Here is a 24,333-nt window from a genome sequence, read left to right as displayed (position 1 = left end):
AACTGTCTCTGATGTATGTCCCATTGTCCTTGGATGCTGTGTTGATTGAGGTGTGCTCCCCACCCTGTCATGGAAGCATCCGTTGTTGTGACGTATTGTGGCACTGGGTCTTGGAAAGGCCGCCCTCTGTTTTAATTTGTACTGTTCCACCATAGAAGCGAGATGTATGTTTGGCGGTCTATCAACACCAGATCTAGAAGTTGACCCTGTGCTTGTGACCATTGTGATGTTAGGCACTGTTGTAAGGGCCGCATGTGCAATCTTGCGTTTGGGACAATGGCTATGCATGAAGACATCATGCCTAGGAGTTTCATTACCATTTTGACTTGTATCTTTTGTGTTGGATACATGGCCTGTATTACCTTGTGAAATGTTTGAACCCTTTGTGGACTTGGAGTGGCAATCCCTTTTTCTGTGTTGATTGTCGCTCCTAAGTATTGCTATGTTTGACACGGCAAAAGGTGTGACTTTGCGTAGTTGATCGAGAAACCTAGCCTGTGAAGGGTCTGTATGACGTAGTTTGTGTGCTGTGAACATTGTCTTAGCGTGTTGGTTTTGATTAACCAGTCATCTAAGTACGGGAACACATGTATTTGCTGCCTTCTGATATGTGCAGCTACTACTGCCAGGCATTTTGTAAAAACTCTTGGCGCAGTTGTTATTCCAAATGGCAACACTTTGAATTGGTAATGTATTCCTTGGAATACGAACCTTAGGTATTTCCTGTGTGAAGGATGTATTGGTATATGGAAATACGCATCTTTTAGATCTAATGTTGTCATGTAGTCTTGCTGTTTGAGCAGTGGGATTACATCTTGTAACATGACCATGGGAAAGTGGTCTGATTTGATGTAGGTATTTAGTGTTCCGAGATCTAGTATTGGTCTCAGAGTTTTGTCCTTTTTGGGTATAAGAAAGTACAGTGAGTAAACTCCTGTGTTTTTCTGTTGAATTGGAACTAATTCTATTGCGTCCTTTTGTAGCAATGCTTGAACTTCTAGTCCTAGAAGATCTATATGTTGTTTTGACATATTGTGTGTTTTCGGTGGGACGTTTGGAGGGAATTGGCGAAATTCTATGCAATAACCATGCTGGATAATTGCTAAGACCCAAGTGTCTGTTGTTATTTCCTCCCAAAGTTTGTAAAATTGGCTTAGTCTTCCCCCCACAGGTGTTATGTGATGGGGGTGTGTGACTTGTGAGTCACTGCTTAGTTTGAGGGGTTTTGGGGCCTTGGAATTTCCCTCTATTTCTTGGGAATTGGCCCCCTCTAAATTGCCCCCGAAAACCTCCCCTTTGATATTGGCCCTGGTAGGTAGGCCCTGTTTGTGAGGCTGTGGTTTCTGTGGGTTGACCTCGAAACCCTCCCCTAAAAGGTGTTTTCCGAAATGTGCCTCTGCTCTGCGGGGAGTAGAGTGCGCCCATGGCTTTGGCTGTATCAGTGTCCTTTTTGAGTTTTTCGATGGCAGTGTCTACCTCCGGCCCAAACAATTGCTGTTCATTAAACGGCATATTGAGCACAGCCTGCTGGATTTCCGGTTTGAACCCAGAAGTGCGCAGCCATGCGTGCCTCCGTATTGTGACTGCAGTGTTTATTGTCCTTGCAGCTGTATTTGCTGCATCCATGGAAGACCGTATCTGATTATTTGAGATACTTTGTCCCTCTTCCACCACCTGTTGCGCTCTTTTTTGGAACTCCTTGGGTAAGTGTTCGATGAAATGTTGCATTTCATCCCAATGAGCCCTGTCGTATCTTGCCAAAAGTGCTTGTGAATTGGCAATACGCCACTGATTTGCTGCTTGTGCTGCAACTCTTTTTCCCGCAGCATCAAATTTGCGGCTCTCCTTGTCTGGAGGTGGTGCGTCGCCTGAGGTATGAGAGTTGGCTCTCTTACGAGCTGCCCCCACAACTACTGAGTCTGGTGTTAGTTGTGTTGTAATGTAGATTGGATCTGTGGGCGGTGGCTTATATTTTTTCTCCACCCTTGGAGTTATGGCTCTGCCTTTAACCGGATCCTGAAAATTTTCTTTTGAATGTCTTAGCATTCCTGGGAGCATGGGAAGGCATTGATACTGGCTTTGGGTGGAGGATAGGGTGTTAAAAGAGAAAGTCATCCTCAATTGGTTCCGAATGTAAGGAGACATTGTGAAACTCGGCTGCCCTTGCGACCACCTGTGTATAGGATGTACTGTCCTCAGGTGGTGACGGTTTTGTAGGATAAGAGTCTGGGCTATTGTCAGACACTGGAGCATCGTAGAGGTCCCATGCATCGGGATCATCCTGACTCATTGTGGTATGAGCTGGTGAATGCATCAGTGGTGGAGTTGTTGCTGGTGATGCATGTATGGATGGTGGTGGAGACGGTGGTGGGGTTGTTTTCCTTGCCACCTTTGCCTGTGGTTGCTTGTCCTTTTGTTGAAAGGCAAGTTTCCTCTTTATTTTGATTGGGGGAAGAGTGGTTATCTTCCCTGTGTCCTCATGAATATGAAGCATTCTTTGTGTGTAGTCAGGCTCTACAGCTTGAAGCTCCTCTCCAAATCTATGTAATTGGGAGGTTAATCCTTGTTCCTCTGTATAGGAACTACTTTTCGGCTCCGAGGCTGGCTGTGTCGGAACCGAAACCTTTTCGGAAGTCTTTTTAGGCTCCGAAGAAACCTTCTTTCTTTTCGGCGTGGTGTCTCTGTGCCGAAATTCTTCGGTGCCGCTGTCTCTGTGCCGAAGTTTCTCGGAGCCCCTGTCTCGGCTCCGAGGTTGCTGTGTGGCGGTATCTCGACCGGAGTCGGATGACTTCGACACCAGCATGCCCTTTTTCGGTGCCTTGGATGGGTCACCTAGTTTTCGGGTTAAGCCATGGCCTGTTGGCGGTGGCGTCCCCTGGGCTTTTGTAGACCTCTCGTGAGTCTTGATTTTCGACGTCTTACTCACGGTTTGGTGTGTTTCTTCGGCGTCGAGTTCTTCCGAATCCGACTCGCGGATGGAGAAAGCTTCTTCTTCCTCCTCGAAGCGTTCTTGACCTGTCGGCGTGGACGCCATTTGCAGTCTCCTGGCTCTTCGGTCTCTCAGCGTCTTCCTCGACCGAAACGCTCGACAGGCTTCACAAGTATCCTCCTTGTGCTCAGGGGACAAGCACAGGTTACAGACCAGATGGTGATCCGTATACGGATACTTGTGATGGCATTTTGGGCAGAAGCGGAATGGGGTCCGTTCCATGAGCCTTGAAGTCACACGTGGCCGGGCCGACCAGGCCCCGACGGGGGATCGAAAAAACCCCGAAGGGCCACCGGAGCTCTTCAGAATTCGGTGTCGATTTGTGCTAACTAACCCGATACCGAACGCAAACAATACCGACGATTTTTTTCCGAGATTCTAACTAACTTTCCGTCCCGAAACACGGAGCGAAAAGGAACACATCCGAACCCGATGGCGGAAAAAAAACAATCTAAGATGGAGTCGACACCCATGCGCAATGGACTCGAAATGGGAGGAGTCCCTCGGTCTCGTGACTCGAAAAGACTTCTTCGAAGAAAAACAACTTGTAACACTCCGAGCCCAACACCAGATGGCGGACTGTGCACAGCATGTGTATCTGCAGCTACACATGCCATCGAACAGGCGCATATCTGGTTTGCGAAGTTGTAAACCAGCTCACAGTCATTTTCACCACGTTAACGTCATTTTTCTTTACGACGCGACACATTGGTTTGAGTACAAAAAAAGTGACTCACACCTGTGGTTTGCACCCCCATGCGTCAACGTATAAATTTGACGCCCGAGCGGCGCAAAGAAATGGCATTAGCTGGCGGTAATTTTTTTTTTTTTATGCAAAACTGTGTCGCCGCAGTTTTACATCAAAAAGTATTAATATGGCCCTAAATTGGCAGTATAAATCTCTTGATACTTCGCACTGCGTATTCGGTAACCAGTGCACCAAGCAGGAAACAAATCTTACTTTTTTTTTTTTTCTTCTCCTTCATATAAGGAGGTGAAGCACTGTTCCTTCTATTTGAGGTGTCTAGACATACTGAAGTGGATTGTTTCATGAGACCTCTTTATACTTGAGGAGTCTAGGTCATAACTACATGGATTGTTTTGTAGGAATTATTTAGTACTTTTGGAGTTCGTGCAGTTCTGTTAAGCATAAGACTGGGTGATTTTTTGTTTTAAAAGACAAAAAGGCATATCGTGCAACATACGTTATTTTTTTCTACATGGATTCTCAGACCATACTTTGTATGCCAGTGTAAGGAATGCCTATGTTCTGAGTTATATTTTTTTGTTGTTGTTTGTTTCAACTTATGGAAATGCAAAATGTTACAGCTCCCCCGTTTTTTTTGTCCTCTCCAGGAGAGCTCACATTGAAGTGGAAGAAATGGGGAAAAAGGTTTTTGAACAATATGCCAGTGTGTGTGGTGCATCTTTGAGGGCAGAAAGGAAAACAGCATTATTGCATTGTCTAGGATTGGAGGGTCAAGGGGTGTTTGATCACTTGCCTGATTTATCTGATGAGGGAGTGACTAACTTGAACAAATGAGATTTGCGTCAAGAAACTTTGCAATCTGGGGGGGCATATTTATACTTGGTTTGTGCTGAATTAGCGTCATTTTTTATGACGCTAATTCAGCGCAAACCTAACTCCATATTTATACTTTGGCGCTAGACCCGTCTAGCGCCAAAATTATGGAGTTAACATTTTCTGGATGTGGAAACCTACCTTGCGTCAATGAGATGCAAGGTAGGCATTCCCGTGCAGAAAATGATATGGCCATAATGCCATATTTATCCCCCCGTACTAAAATCAAGCACGGGGGGATGGTGTCTTAAGTAATGGTGCTAAGCTTGCTTAGCACCATTATTTAACGCCTGGGTATGGGCAGGCGTTAGGGGACCTGTGGGCATGCTTCCATGGTCAGAGACCATGGAAAGAGCCCACAGGTGCCCTTTCCCAGCCCCAGTGACACCCCTACCCACACCAGGGGGACACCACAGGATGGGGGATCCATACCAGGTAAGTTCTGGAAAGTATTTGAATTTTTGTTTCCTCTCAGGGGCCCACTGCATGGCACGGCCCAAATGGTCATGCCCTGGGGACATTTGTCACCTGGGCATGGCCATTTGGGGTGGTGGGCATGACTCCGGTCTTTACTAAGACCGGAGCCATGTCCATGCGGATTGTGCGCCAGAAAATGGCATTACTCTGCTTAGAGGTATTTTTTGCCAGCCTCCAAACAGTGTAGCACCATAATTCGTCGCACAATCTCCGGTGTCCCCTATGCCTCACCAACCCAGTTAGCGTCATTTACAATGGCGCTAACCTGGCATTTCCACCGGCTACCGGCATCCAGGAATGGTGCTAGCCGGCCATATACTTTTACACACAAAAAACGCAGTTGTGTGTGTAAAAGTATAAATATGGGCCTGCATCTTCCTAAAGTGAGCAACATTTTGGAAAAGTATCACTTTGGGAAGATGAGGCAATGGGAAGGGGAAACTGTAAAGGCACATATGTGACAGAATTACACAAGTTGGTGTCTTCTTGTAAATGAAGTGTGGATAATCGGCTATGGGATCAACTACTGATAGGATGTAATATAGAGAATATCAAGGATGACCTATGGCAAAGGGATGACCCTACATTAGAAGAAGTGTTATTAATTGCAAGAAAAATAAAACACTCTGAAATCTGTAGAAGTTATATAAAGAGATCCAGAAAAAGATGGAAAACCACAACAAGTAAAAGTTAGCAACATTAAGCGGGTAAAAAAAAAAAAACAACAACAAAAAAAAACACTAATTTCTGAGAAGATCTTTCTGTTGTGGGAACAAAAGTCATTTCACAAAAAGATTGTCCAGCTTTGAACACTGTATGTAGGAATTGTGGGAAGAAAGGAAATTTCCATGGATTTTTTTTTTAACAGTAACGTGAACCTTTCTAAAGTGCATTAAGTGCATGTAGATGAAGCTGAGAAGGTTGATGAGTTAGGATGTGGTCAAATCATTTTGCAAGTGAACGAGGGGGAGAAAAAGAGGCTCGTTGATGACAATGAAATTGGAGAAAAGACAACAAAATTGTTTGACTCAGGTGCAAAAAAAACATTGATTTTGAGGAAGTTTTTAAAGAACATTTGAAGCACTATGTGAATTTGTTTAAGCCTGATACTAGGCCGTATGCTTATGTGGATAACCCACCAAATTAGAAGGATACTCCAATTGATTAAAAAGGAAGAGGGAGGGAGAGGTGGGGCACGCGCATGTGTATTTATATAGATATACGTCTCGTGTAAGGGTGACAGTATTATACATTAGTTCCATCAAAAAGATTTAGGACTTAAGTTGGACCCTAATAATGATCCCCTTATAAATTTGAAAGAATTAGATCTGCAAGTTGGTATAACAGAAGGTAGAGGCAAAGACTGTAGTAACAAATAATGGGTTGGTATAAGAGAAGGTAAAGGAAAAGGCAGTAGTAATGATGAATTAATCCAACAAATTAATAAGGAGTTTCCCTCTGTTTTGGGGATAAGTTGGGATTTCTGAAGGGTTATGCACACCGTATTTGTGTAGTTGGGAAAGCAGTGGCAAAAAGTGGAAGTGTGTGTAATGTGCCTTTTCAAATATGAGAAGAAATGGGGAAAACAAAGTTGCACAGACCTGAAAGTGATGGAATAATAGTAGTGGGAGGTACAGAGTGGTTGGCCCCTGTCGTAGCTGTGAGGAAGACAGATGGTGAGGTACAATTGTGTGTGGATCTTAGAGGGGTAAATAAATGGGTTGTTGTGGGTAAGTTTCCCATCATAAATACTTCAGAGCTGTTGACTAGTTTGGATGGAGCCAAGGTATTTATATGCTAGATCTTGCCTCTGCATATAATTAAATTATATTAGACGAGAAATCCAAACACCTTATTTTATTACCCCTTTCAGCACTGAAAGATTTGTGTGAATGCCATTTGGGTTAATTTCAGTAGCTTCCATCTTTTGGAGGGCAATGGAAAAGCTACTGGAAGGGTTTGCTGGAATCGAGTTTTATCAAGATGTTTTGTTTTTTGAGAGCAATAAATAAAAACATGATGCAAGGGTGGGATGAGGTTTAGTGAGGTAAATCTTATGGTGAAGGACAAGAAATGCTAATTTAGGAATAGTACCATCAAGTATTTACACCACCAAATTTCTGGAATAAAATCCAAAGGGGAAATAGTAAACATTATACAAAAAATAGTATCACCCTAGAATAAAGTACTGATGTGATTTTTGAAAATGGCAGATTACTATAATACAGTTGTAAAGGATTTTGCACTGAGAACTACTAACATGAGAAATCTTCTAAACAAAGGGGTTGAATATGTTTGACATGATGAGTGTGAAAGAGGATTCAGGTAAAAACTGGGAGGCAGCTCCAATTTGAAAAGTTTTAATCCTTTAGCCAAGTCTATTATAATAACAGAAGCCAGTGTTAAAGGTTTGGGAACTGTGTTGTTACAGAGTGAAGAGAAAACTATTGTTTATATCTTGGAGTTTGAAGAGTCTAGAGACTAGGTATTTAGTTATTGAGATAAAAGCGCTAGCGATTTTTAGGCAGTACAGAAACTTAGGAAATTTCTGTGGAGCATTGAATTCAGGATTAAGCTGAGTCACAAGCCACTTGAAGTTTTAGGAAGAAAGGGTTTGACATGGTGCTGAACAGGGTTATGAAATGGGTAATAACTCTTCAACAGTTTTGGTTTGAAGTTGATTATATTCCTGGTCCTTTAAACTATTTTACTGATTCTTTGTTGAGACTGGTATTGGAATAAAGAGTTATTTGGATGATGATGACTTTTAGGTGTTTGGGGTGGAAGGGTGCAGTATTTCTAAAACAATAGGGGAAAAAGTGTAAAGGAAGAAACCATGTTGCAAGGAATATCATGTAATGGAAGGGGGGTAGGGGGAAGAACAAGAATGATTGTAATGAAGAATATAGGACGTTTTGGGCTGTCAGATGAAGTGGCTGAAGTCAGTGGGCTAGTACACAGAGCACTGTGTTGATGACACCCCAGTTTCTCAAGAAAGAGTTAACTACTTTGACACATGAAGGTCCTCAAGGCATGTTGAAAACCAAAGAGAGACTCATTTTAGGGAACACTACTAAGTGATGCACCATTCCCAGTCTAAATCTTGTCAGGACGAAACAATGCTGCAAGTTAGTAACGCTGGAAAAATATCCTTACTACTTTCCTCAAGGGAAAAGACATGTATACACAAACTGCAGATTTTGTCATTTCAATGGCTCTCCTGCTGTCCGACCTATATTGCAGGAATGAATCTTTGATTAATTGAAAGTATTTAGACTCGTTCTGGGTCAGATTTTATAGTTATGTTAAATAAGGATTTAAGAGAGGAATTAATGCAAGCCAGGGGATACATAAGGCATTGGCCAATTTTAAACAGATATGTTTAGTAAAAACAGTTTAATCTTTGGCCTAAATACTGTACCGTAAAAGCAAGGGGCTCATCTGCAACAAATCCGCTGGATACTGGAGGCCCACCTCCTGATGTACAATCCAGTTACATGCTGAGGTAGGTAAGCATACCAACCATTTTAGGAAACAATTTTACTGTTTGCAGGGGCGTGCTCTTAGTATATCCCCAAACTCCTGCCCAAAAAGCCACCATAGATAAAACTCTGGCCCTATAGATATCTACCATAGCTGTTCTAAGGTGACTTCCCAGTTTACTGGCAAATCTAAAGATGCCATGAGAGTTCCTACACATTTTATTTCTACCCACGTAGATATGCTGTTACCATGACCCTTTGCTTGAAAATAGATCCCCCAGATAGCAAAAGGAGTTAACGGTGGTAGTGTGTCCTGGATGAAAAAACGTATACATTTCTGGGCCTTTTGTCCACAGACCATAGTGAAAGTTTAAGATTTATTGACCCTTTGGCATAATTAATTCCTCAAAGCCATTCAGAATTTCTGGAGCCCCAATGGAGTCCTAGAGATCAAAACATCATCATCTGCATATAATAGGGCAGGTATAGGGCGCCCTGCCACATGAGGTGGATCTACCTGAGGGGTCTCCTGGAAATTATCCACCCCATTAATAAAGAAAGTAAATAGTAATGGGACAAGGACACAGCCTTGGCGGATACTTCTCCCGACCTTAAAAGGGGGTTGTGGGGGTATATTCTCCCTCTAGACCAAAGTAGACTTTACATGGTTAGTTTTTATATAGGCCGGCCAAAAAAAAAAAAAAAATGATTTCCCTCGGGGCACCCAGTGCCAGTAGTGTAGACCACAAGAAGGCATACCCTACTAAATCAAAGGCACTTCTGAGATCTGTGAAACAGAGATATACAGCCCCCGGTTTCACCCTCGTATGTCTCCCTATCAGCAGATCTAAATTTACACATTGCTCAATAATTCCCAATCCTTTTCTAAAACCAAATTGAACAGGAGAAAGGATGTTATCGTCTGATGCCCACTCGTCAAGTCTTGCCAATAAGACCCTACTTAGGACTTTCACAGAGGAGTCCAGCAGCGATATTGGCCAGTAGTTTTTAGGGTCTGATTTATCTCCCTTTTTGTATATGGGTACAATGATGGAAGAAGTCCAGGATAACAGGATGTCTCCAGTCGCTACTGCTTTAAACACCCTAGTGAGGACTGGGCCCCAGGGATTCATTTTGGATTTAAAGACCGGTACCCCATCAGGACCAGGGGCCCTACCACCAGCGTTAGCTGAAATGGCCAGGAGAACCTCCTCAATGATGATAGCTAGATAAGTGGGGCTCCTATACCTCGGCTCCTAGTGTCCAGCTATGTCTGCCGCCCTCTCTTTTGTTTGAAAACCTGAGAAGTGGGTCATCCAAGCTGAACAGGGAACGCTGGGGCCTATTTCAGGAGACACCTCGTTAGACAAAAACAGTTCATTTACTTTTTTCCAGAACAGTTTGTTATCATTTATTTCCATAGCTAAGACTAATTTTGACCATTCCTCTTCCCTCAGCAACTTTTTCCTTCGCTCAATGGCTTCCATTTATTTGACATGTAATATCTTGCTTACCGCAGGGTCTCTAGGGGAGATGTGGTGAGCTTACTTAAGGCCCCCCTGGGTTTTTGCACTTGCATGGTTAAGCCATCCTTTTTCCCCTCTCAGGCTTCCTGAATTTTGGTTGGCATGTCAAAGAGATCTTGACAGCGGAAGTAACATGATTGAAACAACTAAGCAACCTTATATTGTTTTGGATAGTTTGGGTCCCCTTAGCAGTGGTTGGAAGCAAGTGTATACTGTGGTGGTCATAGATATGTACTCAAGATGTCTAGAGTTGTTTTATGTGTAAGGAAGTAAGGCAAGGAATACTGTTGAATGTTTGGGTGCTCTTTTCGGCAAAGAGGAACTACGAAGAGGCATTCTGATATTGGTGTTCAGTTGGTTTCCAGGGAGATGGAGGAATTTTTAAAGAGAAATGGTATAACACATAAGAAATGTGTTTTGTACCACCCCAAGGTCACTGGGGTGGTGTAGCATTTTAATAAGGTACTGAAAGGAACTATTCAGATGGCAAAACAAAGTGTAAAGAAGAAGCGATTTTGAAAGTCTGAGTGTATAGGCTTACTCTGCGTTCGATAATAGGGAAACCCCTTTTGAGGTTTCACAGGGAAGGAAGGCCAATTCTTTGGTCGCACCATTCTGGGTGAGTGAAAAGTGTATAAATTTAGATAAGACTGCTATGAAGTGGAGAGAGAGTGCGATGGAAACGTGTGTTGGTTTGATTGAAGGAAAGGAGTTAAAAGGCCTGTGGTACGGGCTGCTGATTGGATAAGGATAAAGAAACAAGTAAAGTGAGTCAACATTTTCAGAACCTATTGAGGTGATTACATTGTTTAGGAATGCTGTGAAGGCTAAAGGTTCAAGAGTATGGATTTTAATAGAGTGATCATTGTGAAAGGTGGACCGAAAGTGGGTATTTGGAAAGGAGAGAGGGTAAAAGAGAAGGAAGTAGGCAGATGGGTGGAGAACAGCTAGGTAAATGTTTGAAAAGAATCAAAATAAGGAGAGTTCTTCCAAACCTTTTGGGGATTTTGTGACAGAAGATAGCCGCTGTATTATATGAGGTCTACAAGAAAATCATAAGCTCTGGAAGAGAATATCTAATATTTTTTCAGTTTTATGTTATTAATTATAACATTTTACATTCATACCCATTACATGTTTGGATTTTTATGTTATAGGTTAGGAGTTGGTATATGTTGTTTTAATAAACTGAATTTGAGATGTTCTTTCTGTAGTACCGGGGAGATATATGGTATTTTAATGTAGTAAGTAAGCAGCTAGAATGTAGATGACGAAGGATAGAATTGGAATGTGGGAGAGATGATTGGTTAGGAGGAGGTGAGTACTTGATGGCTGTGACACTCTTTTTGTGTACCATAAATCTTCATCAGTGTTAATAATGCTACACCTTTTGTCATTTCATGGAAACGTCATCTTTGCCACCTGCAGGCCTTTCTTTCGCTCATTTTCTGAAAAGATTTATCCTGATCCTTGTGACGAGTCATCCTATATGACCACAATTCATCAATCACCACCTGTCGGCATTTTCCACTGTCCATTGGCAATTGAAGTCCTTCCTTCAGTACTCTATTTCACCTTTCAACCTGTGTGTGTGTGCGCGCGCATGTGTGTTTACTTTTATTACTTCACTCGCAGTTGCCCAACACATTCAACTTCAGGACACTGCAAACAATGATCCAATAATACTACAGAATACCATGCTCCAGTTCCCTTTAATTGAAAAGCTCCAGAAATATCAAGAGCATTTCCAACGTCTTGACAGACCTTGACATGTCCTCATTAGGATACAAGTTTTTTTTCTTTTCTTTCTGTGACTTACTGCTCCAGTCAAATGATAAGCCTGAATGTACCTTTTCTCCTACTTTCTTGTTCATCCCTGGTTCCAAAAGGCTGTGCCCAAGCTACACTATGTCCCACATATTCCATAGTGTCTTTCATGAGCTACTTCTAATATTTTTTTTCTTCAACATTCTTGGTTCTAAAAGTCTGTGCTATTTTTTTCTTCTACATTCTTGGTTCTAAAAGTCTGTGAACAAACTACGCTTCATACCCACACATTTCACAGTCCGTAATGAGCCACATCTAATATTCTTTTACGTTCTTGCCTGTCCCTAGTTCCGAACGTCTATATACAAACTGCGCTTTGCATCCCCACATTTTTTCTTTCAACATTTTTACCCATCCCTGGTTCCAAAGGTCTGTATTCAAGCTATGCTTTGTCCCTCACATTCCACCGAGTCCCTTGTGAGCCACATCTATTTTTATTTTTTTTATTTTTAACTCTGCGAGTAACACCAAATCTCACCACTATACAATATTCCATCATGCATGTTTAACTCATTCATCAGACCCTGGTATTTGATGGCTTTTTTATTCAAACTACTTTTACTTGTCCACTCCTGCTCAATGCAAGTCATCACAGACTTGAGAATATTATCTGCTTCAAGTGCCCTCTGCCATTAGTCTTTGGAAATGCCATTCAAAATTACCTCTGAAATGCAGGCAACCATGAAATTGTCATCTTCTCCACACTTCTAAACACCCTTGCTCACAGGCATACTTGTTAGGCAATTTGCTATTACATTTTTACAACCGGACATGGATTGTAAATCAAAATTATAATCCTGCTTTTAAACTGATATTTCACAATCCTTGGCTTACCTTACCAGTTCTAACTATTAAAAAATCTGTTACAGGTCGATCTGTATAAACAGAAAAAAAGAGTACCCCACACACAATGAGGATCGTGCTCCATTCCCCCACAACAGTCCATGGGCTCCTTTTCCATGGTCGAGTAATTATGCTCTGCCACACCTCTTAAAGGACTTGAGGCATACGTTACTTATTCCATGTGTCCAGTGTGATCGTGTATTAAAACTGCCCCCCCCCCCCACAAAACCTACATTGCTTACAGCAGTCACGATTACTCTTTTGGCAAAGGTGCTGAACAGCTTTAAAGCAGGAACACTTGCCATCTTCATTTTTACTGCACTAATTTACCCTTCACACATGAACCACTCATTCATCTTGAATGATTTCCTCAAGTTCACTGCTTTGTCCGCCAACTTTGGTATACATTTTACATAATATTTTATTAGTCTCACAAAGAACTTTAATTGATCCTTTTTTGGGGGGACTCCATGTTTCCACAATTGCTTCAGGCTCGCTTTAGGCGCAACTCCTCTTTCAATGAAAGAAAAGTACACCCCACATTCTCCACACTTTCCACTGCAGTCTTACACTTTTTCTTCTTAATTATTAGACCATTTTCTTCTAAGATAGATAACACTTTCCCCAAAGTGGCATCATGTTCATTTGTTTTTTACCTAAATTACAGCATTGCCCTGTAAATGTTTCATAATATTACATCGAAATTACTGATGCATAACCATTTTTAAATACAGCCTATACGGACATCACTTCAAAAGGCACTCATTTGTACCAAAAATCACCTTCTAGTTTGATGAATGATGCCAACGATTTCAACTCTTCGTGCAATACTGTCTGGTGACATGCAGACCGTGGACCCAGTGAGTAAAACACTTTCGCTTTACTTATCTTTGACCACCTTTACTCAATGTTTGGTAGAGATTGACGATCAACTCAAATAAACTTGTTTAGGTTGAGCTTATGTACAGGAGTCTTATTTTTCCAGATCCACATGGCTTGTAGATTAGAATTATTGGAGATAAGCAATCTGAAGATTCTATCCCCTCAATCACTGCACAACTTGTTCAGTTCCTCCGTCAAGCTTGCCTTAATTGACAGGGACTTTGGGAACAGCCCCATTCTTCTATGTGATTTTATGTGAAAATTATTTTCCAATCATTCTACTGTTGATTTTAATTTAGTATGGTGACAATATTTTGCTCTATTACTTCAGTGTTTTACTTTAATAAGTGGCAGTAAGGTAATTATGTTTTCACACAATTTATGATTTACGAAAGAAGATTTCTGATGCATATAAAGGTGTTGAATTTCATATTCATATTCTTACTGTAGTATATATATCATTCCTCATGAGGATGATGATGGCTGTGGTCCAAAAAGTATTTAAAGGTTAAACTCAAATCTGCCAAGGATCTTCCTCTTGTTGGTAATCACGCTGAAAATGCAATAAAACTACTCCCAAGATGGTAGCACATTGACAATGGTGATTTCATACCCATGGGGACATTTCCTCAGACAGCAAGAGGTTAGCGGCCTAGAGGCAAAAAGCTTGCTCCAGAAAACAGTGTGGCAGCCCAGTGTAATGCGCACATGTAAATGATAAATTTTCTTGCAATTTACAGCTGGCTCCTTCCTCTGTTTACTGTGGCACAAGTCCCCTGCCGCACCAAAAATAAAATGCAATGCATCTAGAGATATGCTGCATAACTTCCAAGTAGTCGGCTAAGTGTTTGGTAGCGTAGTTCACAATTTATTTACAGTCAGGTCAGCAACTGCAAAACCACCGCAGCAACCAAGCACCCCATACCTAGGGTACACAGTCGAACAATGCAGTACGCAGAGGCTGTCACTTAAATTAAGTACAAATTGGGTTGCTAGCCCAAAGAGACGCTGAAAAGCCACATTTCTCTTCTCACATTGGTGTCTGATGATTGAGCTGGATCCCTCTCCTGTGTAACCCCGTCTAAGTATGAAATCTCTACAGGTAGATAAGCTTCATCTTATTTACTAAGAAAGGAGGTACTTAACCTTCAGCCCACCGAGTAAGTACCAAAGTGAATGACCCGCCCAACCCTGGTCATATATGCCAACACTTTGGCAGTCGGCTGCATTAGTAATTACTGGACAGGCCTACACAGAGGCATATGAAGAGGAGGCATGTGTCCCAGTGAACCTTAACATTTAGGAAGAGGGGGGGGCCTCGTATGGGAGGAGGGGGGAAAAGTAAAGCAATTTTGACTTGATGAAGGAACAGACTTTTCCAGGTCAGATTATATCTGCCATATAAATTTGGGGAACTAACAAGTATTTACTACTAGTGGCATGATGTTACAAGAGGATTTATGTTTTTTCTACAATATTGTTTTTTAACCTGCCGTCTGGCAATCTTTGGGGGCCCGCGCTTGCTTAGAAAATAAAATATTGCAGGATTAGCAACGTGTATATAAAGACACAAAATTCAACATTTTAAAACTATCTGTAAATGTAAAGGAATTTGAGGATACCAACTTAATATTTTATCCTCCGACTGATTTGTGGGAGCAGTACAAGTGCATCAAACAGAATATAGTATGGAATATTAAATAAACTCCAACCATACCATTAACAATATATATTTTGATATACTTGGTTGGGAATTAAATACATTATTTCATCATTTGTTTGATTAATGCTTGTTTCTGTAATTTTGTGTCTTATTTTGTCGTTCAAATGATCAAAACTGCTTAGGCTGGAGTCCCCGGATTCCAAAAATAAGAGTCAGTGAGAGGTCCCGGATTCCAGTCATGGGCTCTCTTAAAGGGCACACTTTCTCCTTTTGCACCATGGCTCGCCTGAAACCAGGTGCACCAGGCGCAAACAGAGAAAGTGCACCCTATTACATTTAATGCGCTGCCCCCAGGGAAGGGCATTTAAGTGAAAAACGGAGGAGCTGCTTTAAAGCCGCTGTGTATTCTACTGTGCAGGCAGCAACCCACTTGCACTTTTAAGAGGGATTAGTGATCCCCTTGTAGATGGGTGCAGTGAGTGCCCTTACTCCCCTTCAGAGGGCTGCCATCAGGGGATGCACTGTCAGTGCACCTCCTGGCAGCTTCTTTGCCTCTGTGCCCGCCTCTATAATACGGCACAAGCGCAAAAACATTTGCTCGTCCCCATGCAAATGAGGGAACACCCTCTGGTGGTATTGCTGGTGTTATATGTCCACCACTGCTATCTATTACAGAAAGGGCTGCATAAGTGTCTGCGTCCCTTTCTGTAATACCAAGGTGCCCCAGGAGCACACAAAGCGGCGCACATGCCCGTTGCACCCTGAGGCACTTCTATAATTCAGCCCCAGGAGTCAGTGGTGGTCCCCTGATTCCAGTAATGTTTAAGTGGGGGTCCACGAAGTCAAGAGGTTAAGACTGGTTTAAGTGGGTGTCTGAATGACACGGTAGCAAAAGGGCAAAGCACGTAAAAGTATTTATAACCCTTTCTTTTAAAAGAACATCTCATGTCTAAGGTGACGCAATACTTAGTCACACTGTGTACTCATCACAAGGCTGGCAAAGTTGACATGTTACACTGATTCCATTTTGTAAACAATAGCTCATCATCAGGACAACAATGCAACTTTTCTTACTGAAGATTCTATTGCTGTATTACAAATGGACACTCTCAGTCACTTTGAAACAAATCAAGCAATAAAATAAAAAAATAAAATAAAAAAAGTATGTGATTTAAAACAATTATTTTATTATCTGTACCTTTGTGTAGCGTTGCATCACCTTCCTGTCAGTAAACATTAGCTAATGTTCCTTTCCACTGGCTAATCCATTTTATTAATCCTGCCTTGTTAGGGATGCATCACCTTAGGCGCTGCTTCAAAATGTCATCTTGACTAGCTTAAACTGCCTGCAGTTTGGCTGCATTTTGTGCTACAATTCTGAATTACACAAGCTATCTAATCGTCACCTAATGCAGTGATGATGGAAGCCTGCCCGACTGGGATGTCATGTTATACTTTTGTGAATGCCCATGGATACGGTATTCTGCAGACATGTCGAGTTTCCTGATGTTTTGAACAGTCTAAATATCCACCAAACATTTTTAAGAACTGACTTTTTTGAGTAAGCAATAGCGCACAGCTAGTGATTAGCAGCTTTGAGACAGATCACTACCAAATGACCAGTAACATCAGGTATGCACATCGAAAAACACCACCTATGGCTTCAAATATAAAGACAACATCCCAATGTATCAGCAGCAAATTAGCAATAGCAGTCATCACAGTATCAAAGAAAGGCTCTGAGAGCAACTTCCATTCAGTCACTTTACAGCAATGCCTACCATGAAAAGATTATAATGCGTGGTTCAAAGAGGGGAGATTAGCACAGGAGGATGGTGGGTGGATGTGCTTAAGTCTACAGTGCAATAGTTTACTAACTATCCTTAGGGCATAAAAACAAAGGTCCCTAACAATTTGAGTCCTTCTTGGTCGCTTTGATGTGGAGCACTGAAGTATGAGTTGTGCCTCTAAGTTGCTCTAGCGTTGAGCAATTTTTCTGCATCCTATTCCAGCCACATTACCACCTTTAAAGCACTCTTGTTGAAGGTCAGTACTGCACCAACTTCAGTTTCACTATAATACTTAGGAACATTTGATAGCACAAGAGTGCCTAGAAGAACCCCGGCAGTCAGGGAGGAAATACTGCGAGTGGATTTGGGGGTGGGAACGAAGGCAAAGGAGCTTATGTTTCTCAGTCCTTGCTGCAAACAGAAGACAGTCTTAAGACATTCATCTTGAAGGACGCCTGTTTTCATGTTTCAAAGACTAGGCAAACTTCCCTGCCTGTGGTGGGGGGCCGAGGAACCCCCCAGCCTGCTTTGTCGCTGCTCGGGACGGAGCTAGGCCCAGCATCTTCTGGATGTTCTGCAATAAAAACAAAAAAACAATAAATAGGTGTGTGGTGCTCTAACAACAAATGCACTTAGCCCAGAAGAACAAGTTACTTACCTACTGTAACGCATTACCTGGTCACCTATAAAGGCACCACCCCAGCACGCGTAAGTCAGTTCTTTTACCCACAAAACTTCCACGCCAGAAGCGCAGTCATGGATAGAACCAACATTTTGTCTGTGCAAAACTAGGGCTCTGAAAGGATAAACCCTATCCATACTAGACATATCCGCAGAGGGGGAGAGGCATGGATGGGTGTAAGGAATCTGCAGCTAGATAGAATCTCTACCAGATAACTTCGGTAACGCACTAAGTAACTTGTTCATCTGATAGACACTTCTAGCTACAGATTCCTTTCCTCTGAATAGATACCCATGCCATAATCTCCTGGCGGTGGGCTGCAGATACCTCTACTACACCAAAAAGTCCTGGAGGACTCAACGGGCAAAGTGGCCGTACCTGACTGTCCAGACAGTAATGTTTTGCAAACGTGTGAAAAGATGCCCACTTTGCCCCCTGACAAATCTCCAGGACTGGAACGCCCCAGGGTAGCGCAGTGGTAGCAGCTTTGCCCCTGGCAGAACTAGCTCTCAGGAGGCTGCGTCCTGGCCAATGTGTAGCAGATCCTGATGCACAGAAAGACCCAGCGCGAAACAGATCTCTTCTGCAATGCCTGACCCTTCTTTGCTCCAACATACCCCACAAAGAGTTGGTCTTCCACTCGGAACTCTTATGCGGTCAAGGTAGACAACGCTTGCTTTGGGTCCAGTTGGTGGAGTTGCTCCTCTTCCTTAGAGGGATGCGGTGGAGCAAAGAAGGTGGGCAGGGTGATGTTCTGACCCAGATGTGATGGGGTCATCACCTTGGGGAGGAAAGAGGCACAAGTCCTAAGTACCACCTTGTCTGGATAGTAAGTTACAGTAGCCTTTATGACCGAGCTTGCATCTCACTCACACTCCCAGCAGATGTTATTGCCACTAAGAAGGCTGTCTTGAAGGTAAGCAGCCGGAGGGGACAGTTGTGCAAAAGCTCGAAGGGAGCACATATAAGAAATGTGAAGACCAGATTTAAGTCCCATTGTGGCATAACAAAGGACGTAGGGGCACACATGTGTACAAGCACTTTGAGGAATCTATGTACAATGGGAGGTTTGAAAAGTGAAGGCTGATCAGGCCGCCGAAGGAATGTCGATAAGGCAGAAAGATAGCCCTTGGGAGTACCCAAGGCAGAACCCTGCTGGGCAAGGGAAAATAGGAAGAGAGTGATATCAGAAAGAGGCTCAATAGACCTTTCTGTACAATAATATACAAAGTGTTTCCAACAGCAGGCGTATACCGTTTCAATGGAGGGACGCCTGGCGGCCAAAATAACTTTACAGACTTCAGGAGGAAGGTCAAAAGCCATCATATGCTGCCGCTCAATCTCCACCCATGAAGGCGCAGAATTGACAGGTTCGGGTGGAGAACCCTTCCCTGCTGCTGTGACAAAAGATCCTCTTGAAGGGGCAGCCTGATCAGAGGACTGATGCTCATTTTGAGAAGCTCGGGATACCAGACTCTCCGTGCCCAATCCAAAGCCACTAGGATGACTTACGTCCGGTCGTTCTTGATCTTCTTGAGAACTCTGTGCACGAGTGATATGGGCGGGAAAGCGTACAGGTGGCCTGACCTCCAATCGCGACGAAAAGCATTGCAGAGCGATTGCCACCTTGGAAACTCCCAACGCGCAATACTGCTGACATTGCACGTTCTCTGCGGAGGCAAACAGATATAACCAAGGCTCTACCCACTGCTGAAGGAGTCCTTGCGCCACCTCCGGATGGAGATACCATTCGTGATCTGCTGGGCATCGACCGCTGAGGTCGTCCACCCTGGCGTTCAGCGAACCAGCCAGGTGTTAAACCACCAGGGTTATGCCCTACTGTTCCAACCATGACCAGAGACACAGAGCCTCTTGACAAAGGATACACAACCCCACGCCACCATGCTTATTGCAGTACCACATCACAGTGGTGTTGTCCGTGAACATCTTCACTATCTTCCCTTTCACAACTGGAACAAATGCTTTCAATGCCAGTCGGACTGCCCGAAACTCCAGCAAATTGATATGGAGTCTGGATTCTGCCAGAGACCAGAGGCCTCTGATCTATGCCTCTCCCAGATGGCCGACCCATCCCAGAAGTGATGCATCTGTCACTACTGTGAGATCTGGCAGGGGAAGGGAGAGGAGTCTGCCTCTGACCCAATCGCAGTTCACTAACCATCACTGCAGATCTTTTGCAGTTCCCTCCGAGATCTGAACAGTGTCGGTAATATTTCCCTGATGCTGTGCCCACTGGAACTTCAGGTCCCACTACGTAGCCCTCATATGCCGTCTGGCATGTTTGACAAACAGGAAGCCATGAGTCCCAACAGCCTCAGAGTCTGTCTCACCGAAATCCAGGATAGACGCTGAAGCATTGGTATCATAACCTGTATAACCTGCTCTCACTGCTTGGGAGGATAAAGCCGAAACCGCACTGTGTCCAGAACAGCCCTGATGAAACGGAGCTTCTGAGAGGGAGTCAGGTGTGACTTCTGCATTTGCCTGGGTTCACTATAAAAGTGAAGGTCTGCCGTAGTCTGAAGGTGGCTGACGAGAGCCTGGGGTGTAGGAGCCTTCAAAAGCCAGTCGCCGAGGTGGGGGGGGGGGGGGGGGGGGACTGAAATCCCTAACCTGCGCAGATGATCTGCTACCACCGCCATCACCTTGGGGAACACCCAAGGGGCACTGGTGAGACCAAAGAGGAGCACAGTAAACTGAAAGTGCTCATGGCCCACCTTGAACCACAAGTAACACCTGTGGGCAGGCAGGATTGGGATGTGAAAATACACATCCTGCAAGTCAAACGCTAACATCCAGTCTCCTTGGTCAAGGGCAGACAAGACCTGAGCCAGAGTGAGCATCTTTAATTTCTCCTTTTTGAGGAAGAGACTGACGTCCCTTAAATCCAAGACAGGGTGAAGACCCTTGTTCGTTTTTGTAATCAGAAAGTAGCAGGAATAACAACCACTGCCTACTTCTGACATTGGGACCCTTTCTATGGCTCCTTTGGCCAAGACAGCCCTAACGTCCTCGTGGAGCAAGATTAAATGATACTGCATCAGCCATTCTTTCAATGGAGGGATAGAGGGAGGAAAAGACTGAAAGGGGAGAGGATAGCCCTTCTGTATGATCTGCAAGACCCTTTCGTCCGATGTTATGGACTGCCAGTGAGGGAGATGAAATTGATTCCTCCCTCTAACTGGACGACTATGGTCTTGCAGAACCATACTAGGAGAGCTTAGGTGTTGCGCAAGGAGGAGGGATGGGCTGGGTGGTGGTCGGCATCTGGCTAGACCTTTGGGTCTGACGGTACCACGACCTAGTCCTCGTACTGAATGCTGTGAAGGTGGAGGACGGTGGCTAACATGTGGGTGGCCTGGTACTGCGCCTCTTCCGAAGCCTCGAAAGGGGTGAAAGGCAGACTCCTAGCATGCTGGCACCGAGAGGCCCAAGGACCTGCCCGTAGCTCAAGAGTCCTTGAACCGCTCAAGCGCAGAGTCTGCCTTTTCTCCAAAAAGGCGTGAGCCATCGAAGGGCATGCCCATCAGAATTGCCTGGACATCCCCCGAAAAGCCAGTGGTACAAAGTCAGGCGTGGTGACAAAGGGCCACTGTCGATAAAATCGTCCTGCCCAGTCTAAACCACACCGATTTATAAACTTGGCTACATCACTCCCATCCTTGACAGCCTGAGTGAGTGTCCTGTACGCCCTCTGGGACCTGGGGCAGCACCTGTGCCACCGCATCCTATAAAGTAAGGGAAAAACAGCCCAAAAAGCATGAGGTGCTTACGGACCTCAATGCCAGGCTGGAGGAAGCAAACATCTTCTTCCCAAGTTGGTCCAGCCTCTTGGATTCCCTATCTGGGGGAGTGGATGGGAAGGCTTGGACCACCAAGCTCTGCGTGGTGGGGTTTTGGGTGAGGAAACTAGGGTTGGTAGGAGCTGGTCGATGGCAGCGGCTAAGTGTCCTATTTACAGGAGCCCCTGTTGGGTTTGGGCCACGTCCCCAGCAAGACATCAGTAAGGGCCTCCTTGAAGGCTAACATCGGCTCAGATGTAGCATTCGCTGGCTGAAGCTTCTCAGTCAGGATGTTAGTCCCGACCAGCACCGTAGGCAAGTCTAAGTCCAAGACCTCAGCTACTCTACGCACCACCATGGCATACGACGCTCCCTCCTCCGTAGTCACAGAAGGAGGCAAGAGCACACCAGTATCTGGAGAAGAATCCAGTCCACTGGCTTCCCCTAGATCCTCATACCAGTCCTGCTCCTCTAATCCATACTCTAAAGGGTCCTCAGACCCCTCATTCCTCACCTGTGCCTGCCTGTTCAGAATAAGCCTCAGGCACTGATCTGGGCCATGTGAGCGCCGTCGAAGTCGGAACTGGTGTCATACGACGTCTTTCTGGTCATCTGGAATGAAGATGGGGCTCACACCATCGGTGGGCGCTGGTGGTGGTGGGGGGAGCGTCTATGTCGGAACTGGCACCGGAGGTGGCAGACTATCTGGAACCGGCACCGGTATGAATCAGATATTGGATCCCAGGGTCCCCAATGGTACATAGGATGAAGCCGCTGGCGTTAAAACCCGATGGTGCCCCTGCTGACCCCGTGAGATCCAAAGACCCATCCGTGGGGGCAGTTCGCTCAAAACGAGGCACATGGCTTCGTAGATCGCCTTTAATTTAAACAGGGGTCATTCAGGCTCCCGGATAAAGAAGGGGGGGGGGGAGGGGGGGACACAAAGTCAGCCCTGGCATTGGCTCCACAGAACTTGCTTGGAACTGTGACTTTCCCGTGATGCCTTGTCGGTAGACGGACATGGCGAAGTCGAAGTCCACTTGGACTTCTTCTTCTGCCTCTTCCCTGTTTTCCCCGAGGACCTAGAGTGCGAAGAAGAGGACTCTGGGCTCCTGGAACGGTCCAGCAACCTACTCCTCAATCGGGACCGTGACCTCCTAGGAGTCGCACCAACCAAAGACAACTGCTGGGCCGCCATGAGCTTCAGAGACCACCCTCTCAAAGTTTTTGGGGCCTTGGACCAGCAGTCGGAGCACGACTTTGCGTCATGGTCTCTGTTGAGGCATCAGAGACATACGTGGTGGGGGTCAGTCACCGACATGGCGCGATGGCAGGCGCCACACAGCTTAAACCCAGTCTTCCTCAATTACATCCTCGCACAGACACAAAAAATCTTTGACAAAAGGGTTGAAAAAAGGCATGCCAAAAAAGGCAGAGGGTAGCTCAATCCCGGACCTGCGCTTTACCGGTGCAGAAGGAAAAGAACGGACGGACGTGCACCGGGGTGGTGTCTTTATAGTCTACTGTGACATCACAGACAGCTCCAACGATGCTGACGAAGCCACATGGATCCAAACAACGCCATCCGACATGGCACGCAGGGTATTGCTCAGTAAAAAAATTCCCTATTCTTAGCTAACGCCAGGGAGTTCAAAGGTAAGGAATCTACAGCTGGAAGCCTCTATCAGACTAAATGCTTCAAAGCTGGCATTCCACTGGTAAACATCAGTAAAAGCACAAATAATATCCACACAGATAATACTGTTCCACGGCGAGCCGGCTGTAAAGGCGTGTTGCTGGTTATAAGCTGCACCATGGCTCCAGTCATCTAGTACAGCGAAGACACAGCTGCTGCCCTGCAGCAGTGCATTCCGCAGGCAGGCCAAAGGCAAGCATGTCTGTACTGAGCACACCCTGCACAGACTGTTTCTACAATACTTCTCAAATGCAACTAATCAACTTTGGGTGGGATGTGCAATAACCAATAAAATCCAACCAGAGCTTTTTTTGGAGAACTTTTGTTGTTACAGAAACTGCAGGAAAGGTGTTAAGGTACCCTTGAATTCATTTTTTTAATTTTTTTTTTTTTTAGATCTGATGTTTTAGTTAGCTCCACCCAACATGGAGCAAGACAAAATGATGAAGAATGACACCCAGTAATAAAGCATGCCACCTTGTGGGTGAGATCAGTGCATTATAAAAAATTGATAATCTTTGAACCCAAAACATTTGATGGCTCAGAGATAGTACATGTAAGATTCTGAAGCCTTTCCCCATCCGAACTCCACACGAGTGCTGAGGTGGCACTTATTTATTTATTTTTTTTAAGTATGAACGCAAGAGGGAGGGCTCTGCAGAGGGGTGACAATGGCAGTGTATGAGGATGCCATGAATTCTTAGAGGCGAGTAGTGTTAAGAACTGTATTGTGTGTGTCTCCCTCCCTGGGTTGACTCTACTGAACTGTTGTAGGAGGCACTCATTGGGGGCAGAGGGGGGTTAACAGAAGGCAAACATTTTTAGCTGTTTAACTATCAATAGACTGAAGCTTTCACCTTGGGGTCCCATATAACATCATAGAAAACTCAAGCTTTGCTCTTGGTGACACAGCTTATAGCGATATGCATGAGAAAGAGCTCAATTAATGTCACTGAGAACACTGATACATCAGAATATGATTTTGACTAACAAAAGCTGTTATGCGTTCCTGGACCAGATGGGTAAAGGTGTTCTACTCGCCAAATATTCAGATCAGAAGTTTGCCTGAATTGAACAAGATTTATCCAACA

The 24,333-nt window shown here is 44.3% G+C and overlaps 1 protein-coding gene across 1 annotated transcript in view; it reads right to left on the bottom strand.

The window, feature by feature from the left end:
• Positions 1–16,438: 16,438 nt before the first annotated feature.
• Positions 16,439–24,333, bottom strand: part of TMCO1 (transmembrane and coiled-coil domains 1) — a 152,507-nt gene continuing 144,612 nt past the window's right edge. Inside the window, exon 7 of the mRNA XM_069231620.1 lies at positions 16,439–17,635. Within this exon, the coding sequence (XP_069087721.1) occupies positions 17,537–17,635 (99 nt within the window). The 3' untranslated portion in view covers positions 16,439–17,536. The remainder of the gene's footprint in view (positions 17,636–24,333) is intronic.

This window comes from Pleurodeles waltl, chromosome 4_2 (genome assembly GCF_031143425.1).
Source record: "Pleurodeles waltl isolate 20211129_DDA chromosome 4_2, aPleWal1.hap1.20221129, whole genome shotgun sequence".
NCBI classification, from domain to species: domain Eukaryota; kingdom Metazoa; phylum Chordata; class Amphibia; order Caudata; family Salamandridae; genus Pleurodeles; species Pleurodeles waltl.
This window is presented reverse-complemented; position numbering and strand designations above follow the sequence as displayed.